This window comes from Manis pentadactyla, chromosome Y, assembly GCF_030020395.1.
Source record: "Manis pentadactyla isolate mManPen7 chromosome Y, mManPen7.hap1, whole genome shotgun sequence".
Classification (NCBI taxonomy): domain Eukaryota; kingdom Metazoa; phylum Chordata; class Mammalia; order Pholidota; family Manidae; genus Manis; species Manis pentadactyla.
In genome coordinates, this window is record NC_080039.1 from 34,079,491 (window position 1) to 34,089,858 (window position 10,368).

General features: G+C 42.4%; 1 protein-coding gene across 7 annotated transcripts in view; it reads left to right on the top strand.

The window, feature by feature from the left end:
• LOC118935962 (neuroligin-4, X-linked) overlaps window positions 1-3,795 on the top strand; it is a 236,585-nt gene extending 232,790 nt beyond the window's left edge. For all 7 annotated transcript variants that reach the window (XM_036932663.2, XM_036932662.2, XM_036932664.2 and 4 more), the window contains one exon: window positions 2,810-3,795. In XM_036932663.2, the coding sequence (XP_036788558.2) occupies window positions 2,810-3,659 (850 nt within the window). In that variant the 3' untranslated portion in view covers window positions 3,660-3,795. The remainder of the gene's footprint in view (window positions 1-2,809) is intronic.
• Window positions 3,796-10,368: the final 6,573 nt, after the last annotated feature.

Sequence of the window (10,368 nt, forward strand, 5' to 3'; positions counted from 1 at the left end):
GTGTTCGGTGTAGGGGAACATGCATGGGGATATGCATTGAAGCTTTTACTAGGAAAGGAAAATACGTCTGTTTCTGTCCATCTTTACTCATTGCAGTCTTCAATTTTGCTCATGGGAATTGGAACAGACCATATCCTGAAGGAGAGCCTAAAACGCAAGGCCCTAATATTCCGCCGAGTGAGCCTACTGTCTTTGGAGTGTTTGACAAAGCAAAACGATGGGTTTTCAGAAGCTCTGTGAGTTTATCGTGGTTTAAGGCTCCTGACTGTGCATCTCCAAGAACTTTAATAGATAGATCATATCAGCCAAAAGCTTACTTATCTGGATTTTCAAAATCCTCTGCTCTATTCTTTGAGAACTAAATAAATGTGTTTCTTTACCTTTCAAATGCACACAGAATTCCATCAAAAACAGCCTAACAGCCAACAGGAACGGAACACTCTGTTTCCCAGATGACCTCTTCTAAATGAAAGGTCTACACAACTAATAGACCCAATTCAGTGAAATCAGATCAATGGAATAATAGTAAGAATCTCCCCATCTGGCCTCGCTTTCAGAACAATAAAAATCAATGACACCCGTTTCCCTAGCAGATTCCAATTAAATAGGAATTTTTCAAAAATTTAACGGGAATTTGACTCAAAAGAAACATAGGTGCTGTATTGAATCCAACATTTTTCTAGAACATAAAAATGTTTCAAGTAAGAAATGAAAGCAGATTCTTTTTAAATATGTTCATGTTTATAAATGAACACATAAATAAGAAATCACATAACATTAGGACCTATCATTTATATCTCATTTTTTTCATCCTATGATTAAAATAAAAGCATGGCAGCTAGTGTATATTTGGTTAAGGGGTAAAATTTCTCTTTGTATACCACATATATAATCATATATGTATATAGTATACAGTATGTAGTATGTGGTATATACTATGAATACAGTATACTTTTATACAACATATACTATATATGGTGTATAGTATACCATGTATATTGTTATACAGTATATCTTATACAACATATATCTATAGTATATATATATATACTGCGGTGTAGATGATACACTATATACAATATATACAGTATATGCTATGCTATACAGTATACAATAAACTGTACATACTGTGGGTGCAAACAGTATATCACTACACAGTTCTCTCTCTCTGAGTAATTTTTAGACATTCTGCTTTACATTTCGGCAAAAGGGGATAACATTTACTGAGCTTACTGCGAGCCAGGCACTTTGTAGCAATTATTTAACCATCATCACTTCCAGTTCCAACATTCTAATCCATTCTGTGGATGAGTCCATTCAGGCCGAGAAAAGCTTAAGATTATCTCAAGATTTCACAGCTGCATGGAAACAGTTTTGTACCTGTTGGTCAAGTATATTGTTTGCATCATGCACGATGCATGGAGATCTGCAGACTTGAGGTGTTCAAGTAGGACCGGGTGGTCCCCAGCTTTCTGTTACGGAAGCAAATAGTCAGTGGCTGCAGGCAGCTTCATAAATGCAGCCGATACATTGCTATCTGGAAGGTAGATGTTAGAGCATGTGGCACAGCAGAACCTGCCGTTGGACAGCCCCAGTTCTTCTGGCCTGCACATTGTGTCTGAACATTCACTGCTCTCCCCAAGGTAGTGTCTTACTGTGCATGATGGCACGTCTTTCAAAACAAATAAACATTAAGATGGAATCCATTTCATAGTTTGCTTTACCAACCCAAGGGAAAAAAAAATGAGAATACAATATCTTTGGGGAGTTGTCCATTATCTTGAAAGAATTGGCTATAAAGATGTTTGAAGTGCCATATTTTACAGAGTATCCTTCAATGTTGACGATTCTCCTTCGGCCTCCGTGTACTTACGTAAATAAGAAGACAGTGGTTTGGTTTGTAATTGCCGAGCTCAACTAAAATCTACAGAAACCTTCAAGTTCTTGCATTGTGTACCAGGTCTCCTAAGCAGGTTAACTTCACCATACCTAAAAGCACTAACATTCCAAACTTCACAGAATTAATGCAATATTGTTTGATCTTTGTGTGACACAGACTTCAAAGGACGTTCAGTTATATAGAGAGCAAAGGATGCATACTTCTATTAACGTTGTGCAATTAGACAGTCTGTTTTTACTTTACTTTTAAAACTGTGATATTCATTTTCCTCAGAAGCCATTCTTGAGCAAGAAAGAGATAGCCACCACCACCCCTGCCCCCTTTTGCACAAGAGCCACTAAATCAGGATTTCTCAACCTCACTACTACTGACAATTGCCGCCAGACACTTCTTGGCTGCAGAAGGCTCTCTCCCTTACCCTGAGGAATGTTTAGCTATGCCCCTGGCTTGTACCCACTCACACACGACCCTCCATTTATGACAACCAACAGTATCTCCAGATATCGCCAAATGTTCCTGAGTGAGCGAATCACCCCTGGTTGAGAAGTGCGGCTCCACAGTAGTTAACATGAAATACTGAAAATTTCCCCACATTCTTTTTCCCTTTCTCATTGTTGAAGACAATTTGATGCATTGAAAAAAATAGTGGAAATGTTATAAAATGTCCTAACGCCATCAGGAATTAACGTTCAAAATAAAGGTAAGAAGAGATTTTAAGGAAAAGACCAAACGGTAGCCCTGTTTGGATTCAAGTAGAATGTTGCTGCCCGGGTATTTGACGCCCTTTGATAACCCTGTGTGATGAAAACTGATAGTAATTTGCTGTTTAATTTAATGATGAGATGTCCTTGTCCCCTGCGGAAGCGTGTGAAACTCTTTCTCTTTTTTTTTTCTCCTTTCTGTCTCCAGTGATCCTAACCAACCTGTTCCTCAGGATACTAAGTTCATTCATACAAAACCCAACCGCTTTGAGGAAGTGGCCTGGTCCAAGTATAACCCCAAAGACCAACTGTATCTGCACATTGGCCTGAAACCCAGGGTGAGGGATCACTACCGAGCTACCAAAGTGGCTTTCTGGCTGGAACTTGTCCCCCACTTGCACAACTTGAATGAGATATTCCAGTACGTCTCAACGACCACCAAGGTCCCTCCTCCCGACATGACCTCCTTCCCCTATGGAACCCGGCGGTCTCCTGCCAAGATCTGGCCCACGACCAAACGTCCGGCAATCACTCCCGCTAACAGTCCCAAACACTCCAAGGACCCTCATAAAACAGGGCCCGAGGACACCACCGTCCTCATCGAAACCAAACGGGACTACTCCACCGAACTGAGTGTCACCATCGCTGTGGGGGCATCTCTCCTCTTCCTGAACATCTTGGCCTTTGCGGCGCTCTACTACAAGAAGGACAAGAGGCGCCACGAGACCCACAGGCGCCCCAGTCCCCAGAGAAACACGACCAACGACATCGCTCACATCCAGAACGAAGAGATCATGTCCCTGCAGATGAAGCAGCTGGAGCACGATCATGAGTGTGAGTCCCTGCAGGCTCACGACACGCTGAGACTTACCTGCCCTCCAGACTACACCCTCACGCTGCGCCGGTCCCCGGACGACATCCCACTTATGACACCAAACACCATCACCATGATTCCAAACACACTCACGGGGATGCAGCCTTTGCACACGTTCAATACCTTCAGTGGAGGACAAAACAGTACAAATTTACCCCACGGACATTCAACCACTAGAGTATAGCTTTGCGGTTCCCTTCCCTCCCCTCTCCTCCCCCCCTCCGCCACATCTGAGAAAGTAAGAGAGAAACGACATCTCCACACAAGGAATGTGTTTCATCCCACTGACTTTGGACAGAAAAACAAAAACAAAAAACAAAAGGGCAGCTCTCGTGTTCCTGTGGACCTGCCCCATTGGCATTTCCCAGTATTACAGGATCGACTTCTGACCCTATGAAATGTGAAAAAGTATACATTGCTGTTATAATACTGCTTTAAGATCTTCACCACTCCAGCGGACATTTAGTGTGACTAAGACATTGTCATTTCGAGGACCTAACATTAGAAGCCAACGCTTTGGGAATTCAACCAGGGACACCTGAATTTTTTTTTTTTTAATTACAATTGAAAAAAAAAAAGTCTTTCTGTGCCATACATCCGATGGCTCTACTTAAGTGAAGAAAGAGTGTATGGGCTTTTACCCAGCATATGAATCTGTACTCCAGAGAGAAGGAAAAGTAGAATTTTATTATTAAAAGATCTGACTATGCAGTAACATACATATAGTTCTCTGCAAAGAGATGTTTGCCAGCCTGAACTATATTTAAGAAACTTTGTAAAAATAAAAAAGAAAATGTATATAGCTGTGAGTTTAAACACACACACACACACAAAACACACAGAGAAAAACAAAAACAAAAACAAGCTTTTATTGGTGTTTTCAGTTTGAAAGAGCTTTTAGCAAAATTGTGCTTTCCATCGTCTGTATGTATATAAATATATATATATATATACACATTAGTCATATCACCTCTGTTTCCTCCAGGACAAAGGAGGATTTTCTTCTTAATTACTTGTGGTAAAGTAAGACATGGGGTTTTCTGACGCATTTCATTTCTAGGAGGATGCGGTGTCACACAGAGGACTCAGACCGTCCATGTGACCGACCTTTTCCCTTCCTGGGTTGCACAACCGCATGCGACAGCGTTCTTAGGAGACCGTTGTGTTAGAAAACTTTTATTTTTTGTGTGTTTGCCTTTATGAAGTCGCGGCACAAAGACGGATTCCCCCCCCCACCCGACGACGTGGAGCCTATTGAAAGGTTGTTGAATTAGAGGCGCACACACGCAGAGCGACAGCAGGAAAAACAAAATACAGATCTCGTTCTGTAGCTCTGGTTCCTTGAATATGTTTAGGAAGAGTTGCTTCCCACCCCTGGGTCCTGCCAAAAAAGAAAGAAAGCTTGCCTTTGGTGGGGCCGTGCCCTGCCGAGTAAATACGGCTCTGTGTTCCCCAGCAGCTGCAAGAGGGTTTGGCTGCTAAAGTACCTGCTCAGCTTAGCTAATCAGGTTGAAGGAGGGCATGTGTCATTCCTTTTTCTGTTGAAGCAGTCAGTCCCTGATGTATCAGTGAGCAGGGTTTTTTATTCTTTATATCATGTATGGGAAAAACCATATGCTTGTCGGAAAATAATACTTTCTGTGGACTCGTGTATCAGTCCCCAGCTGATGAATATTGCAGAGAGAAACACACACACACACACACACACACACACACACACACAAAAGTAAAAAAGGACCAAACATTTAAAGTGCTTTTCATGGGTTTTCCGGGAAGTTAGGATGGCTTCACTGTCAAGATGACACATGGAAATTACTCACCTGTTTGTAAATTGGCCAACCTGGGGAGCAAAGATTTGTCCCTCTGATACCTTATCCCTGTGTCATCATCCTTTTACTTTTCCTTAAAGAACATTTTTAAGAGTTTCACAGTGGAAGGAAAAAAATAATAACCTTGGTTACTGTACATTTTGTCTTTTCAAAGTTGTTGCGACCCCAGGAGGTAGGAGCCAGAGACATTTGAAGGTCGTGTCTCTGGGCTTGATGGTGTTTTCTTCTAAAAACTCAGTCTGAAAAATCATTGCTAAGTCGAGTATTCTCTGCAAAGAGAGGCCCACATTCTCGCCTCTTTGCACAACCTTTGGAAAAAGGAACCCCTGATCTAAAAAGGGTAGTAATGGGTCTCAAAGTATTTGAGAATGCCCTCTAGGAAAAGACAGATCTTGGAGTGTGTGGGAGGCGCACAAGAAATCCTGTTGTTGTTTTTTTTCTTGGTTTAAATTTAAGAGTGATTCTCTGTATATACACATGTGACATAATCATAACCCCTCCTTTGCACCTGGGGAAGCAAACGCCCCTTTCCTGCAGCTAGAGGTGTCACGGATAAGATAGTTGTCCCCGATTCATCATTTTCTAAAGCTACCATCAGGCCATTTCTGCAAGCTATGTATTACCCCAGCTGGGCTACGGCAAGTAGGCTCTCCACCAAACTACACAAAGGAAGTGATGCTCGGCATCAGTGTCGGCCCCGTATGTTCGTCACGTGATTTCTGGTATTTGTTTAGTATTTCCAGCTGTCTTCTGCTAGCAATATGCACAGTCATGTATCAGGCTTGTAACATTTGGCTAAAGGAAACAAAAAGAGTTCTTGTTAAGTGAATAACTTTAGCTTTTACAGAGGATTATGATCAAAAGCAATTGAATACCCCTTAAGTGATACCCTATTTCTACATGGAAAGAAGTTATAGAGTCTTCATAGAGTTCTATGAGAAATAAATATACTTGCTAACTATAAAAAAGAAAAAGGAGAAAAAAAATAAGTAAAAAAAAAAAAAAACAAAAAAAAAACACTTTCCTAGGCTTTTATTCTTCACCTTCAGAGGCACGCAGGGTTTAATGGTTTCTTGGATTATAATTTTGCAATTTTGTTTTTGATTTTGCCTTAAGTAATGATAGAAGATATATATGGCTGGACACATATGTATAAACTTTTCAGCAGCATTTTTAATAATAAAATATCACAGTATTTTCTAATGCTTTGTGCAAATAATTATGCGTCCATTCTTTTTTTTTTTGTAGATGGCCTGTTTTATTTACTTTCGTCCTTCAAATGTCTTTCTCGTTTTAAAAGCTAGTAAGTTATCGGTGGGAATGGTTAACTGGCAATGGATGGTGTTCTTTTTCCGGGCGGCGCAGTGTTGTGGGGACGTGGTACCCGCCTCATGTTGCAGAGGGAAGTCCTACATGGTAACAAGAGGAGGAGGTGTTTTCTGAGTTGCAACCCTCGGATTTGTGACTGTTACCTCTGCGCATCTCCTGTTGCTGCGGTTTGCGTTGTATTTGACATAACAATGCCCTAAAGCTTTCGGAGAGCCTTGAGTAAATCTTCAGGTGACAACAGCAAGAAATGCTAGTGCATAAAACTCAAGAGGCAGAAATTGCTCTCAGACGAACGAGAGCCGATGTGTGCGTTCCTCCCTCACCCTGTTCACCGCGCGTGACAGCGCTGAGGGGCAGACGCTTGCACTAGTTCGTGCTTAAAACGAAAACAGTTGAGAATCAGAAAATGTGACGCTGCCGGGCAGCAGAACTTAAGAGTCAAAGGGCGATAGGGAGCTTCAGAGCCCAAAACCCGCCAATATATTAATTTTACTATTTATAATAGATGAAACAACTATATACATGCATCTGTATATAAGATAGTATACATTATATCTTATGCTGTATATATTATATAATACATAATACATTTTTGTTCATATACATATTTTTAAGCATTACATGTATGTATATACTACATGTGTTATATATAGAACATAAATTGACATAATTCTCATTGATTATGTAATAGTGTGTTAGTAGACACATTATATATATTCTAATATATATATTTAATTAAAATGCCATTTCCAAGGATTTAACATAGATTCTTTACGCAATTTTAGGTAGACAGTCCCTTCTTTTTAACTGTTTTATGCATTCTTGGCCATTTTGAATACTGTGAGGAATAGTAAAAATGTACGCATTTATTCATTCACTCACTCATTTTTTTTTATTCATTCAGCAAACCTTTCTTGAGTGCCTCCATCACCCCAGACCCCACGCAGCCGGTGTTAACAATGAAGGGAGCACTCTTTCCTTGCTGCAGCTCAGAATAGAAGGCCAGGAAGCACAGGGTGAGGGGTGGCAGTAGGTGTTGGTGATGACCCCACAGGAGCCCAGACACAATCCCTTAACTTTGTATGGGGGGAGCTTCTGTAGGGAGCTACCCAAATGTGTGTCTCCACATACCTGGGGGTCCGTGCTGTGGATCAGCAGTGGTGGGTGCTCAGGGAGGCAGAACTCCAGGCCTTTGTGTGAGACCACAGAGGACATTTGGGAGACCCTGGCCTTCTTGCGGCTCTACCGTAGCAGGTGCCATTGGAAGGGTGTACCCTGAGGGTGATAGCAAGCTGATAAAACGCCCACATCACCAGACAGAGTTTGCACAGAGCCCTAAACTCAATCAGGAGACAGGGCATGATGGCATGAAAGCAGTGTGAGCATCTTTGTGATATTTAATAGTACTTCTCAAACATAAACCATTTCCAGAAACCTGCTGGGCACCGGCTACAGTGCCCACTCTGATTCACAGCGGTTGCACCGCCTGGACTCTCTGACTTTCCAACAAGCCCTCAAAGTGACACGGATCTTGCTGGTTCCTGACCATCCCCAGCTATTTTGGGGGAGCAAGATTTGAAACGGTTCCCTGCAGAAGTGGCTGCAGGGATGCTTTGAGTCAGAGGATCCTTCCAGCAGAGAGCTCAGTGAAGAAGGTGGCTAGAGCAACCTGTTTGAGAAATTAATGCCTATCCTTCTTTCAGGGCTGTGGGGACAGGGAGACAGTTGAGCAAGACGGCCTCATAGCTGCGCGTTCCAAAATAAATAGCATACAGTGATCAGACACGACCCAAAACCAGCGCTTCCGTAATCAAAGTGGAGTTCGGTACCTTGCTGCCAGGAGAGGCAGGGCAGATGCAGGATAGTAGGCTGTCTGGACGAGGAGTTCGGATGCTGAAGACAAGGATTTGGGCTTATACTCGGTGGCTTAGGAGAGCTAAAGGCAAGAACGTGTTCCTTGTAGCCAGGAACAAGATTGGTAGCTCTCAAGATAACTGGGTGGCAGTCACTTGCAGCCAGGAAGGAAGAGGAGCAGAACATGGCCGGAATTGTCATTCGTGAAGAAACCGTGGGCTGAACGGGGGCATTCTTAGTGCTTGGAGACCACCCTCGTGTCTTGTCTTCTCCCACCATGGTTGTGGACATCCTTCATGTCCTGTTCCCTTGAGTCATGTTTATATGGGGCAGGCCCCGCATGCTTCGCCTTTCCTGGTCAGACTAATCATCAGCAGTCACCTGACAAGGCTGTTTTTATTCAGAATTCCCTCAAAATGTACTCATCACCTCACCTCTTCTGGGCCACCCGATTAGAAAAAAAATAAAATAAAATCTAGGCTCTGCTAAGAACGTCAACACAACACTTTCTCTGCAGATTCTCTTTATTATATTTAAAGAAATAGGTATATAGGGAAAGGTCTTTGATGACTGTATAAAGTGACTATCAGGATAAGTACTTAGAAAACCTACAAATCATTGCATTTTCTCCAGGAGTGGATTTTAGGGTAAGTGAGGGGGAGTAGCCGGCTTTTCCACATTTGACCAGCAAAGAGAAAATCCTGCCTGGAAGGAACAGGAGTGACTGACTGAAGGGGAAGGCAGCCCACTAGCTCTTGAGGTCATGAGCTCCTAACAGGACTGACTGGGAGCTTCTGGGGATTGAGAAAAATACCCAGAGGGTCTTGCCTAGAAGGATCCTTGAAAGGACGATTCTTCTCACCTCTTCTCCCAGGTCATCAGTACAGAGCCCTGAGTGTTCCCATTATTGTAGGAAGGCCATGGGGATTTACATTTCTGGCCCTTCTATGTACACTCTTAATAAAATGTCCCCTAAAAGTGAGGAAATCGACTCGTGCCTAATTTCAAACATTAGAAGCATTACGATGCTTCAGTGGTAAGATCTGTTCCACACTTGGGTGCTTATCAACTATTTTCTAGTGTACCTGGTAACTAGAGAGGCATACATCTCCTGTAGGAATTTTGGAAAATCTACAGGAAAAAAGAAAAAACCTACCATCTTCTCTATACCTTAAGAAAACTGATAGCTTGAAAATGTTAAATGCTTTTCATGCATGCACCCACCCACCCATCCTGGGACACCCCAAACAGGCTCAGAGTGAATGCAGAAATTCGCAGTGTACGTTTATTTATTTTTAATGTACTTGCTTTACCTGTTTTCGGTTTCTCTCGTGTCGGTAAACATTGGGATCTCATTTTTGCTGAAATAACACTTTGAAATGCTGTCTCTGCCTCCATCTGACTGGAATGGGTGGATGTGGAACTGAAACTTGGCACAGTGAGTTAACAGGTTATAACAGCGATAGAAGCATGCAAGGAAGCATTGTATATAATTTACAGGAAAGAAGGAGACACGGGCAGCTGCAAAAAGCTTACCAAATGGATTGCAAACCCAGGTTTTGAAAGGAGCATTATTTGAATGTTCTGAAGGCAGAGAAAGCTGCTCATAGCCAAAGAAATCTGCGGGCGGGCTCCCTAAAGAGTGTGGCCTCAATGCAATGCTTTGTGAAATGCATGCTGTTATCATAATCCTGTGGGCCCTAAGATACGGAGCCGTCCACATGACAGAACCCCGTTTCCCCAGACGTGTGCAGCATTGAAGACCTTTATTACCTCATCAGCCCATCCCACAAGGTTGGTTCAGGAGCTCCTCCTGTCCTCCATGCCTTTGGAGAACCATCTGGACTCGGACTGAGGCAAGATCCTAGGTTCTGGAAAAAA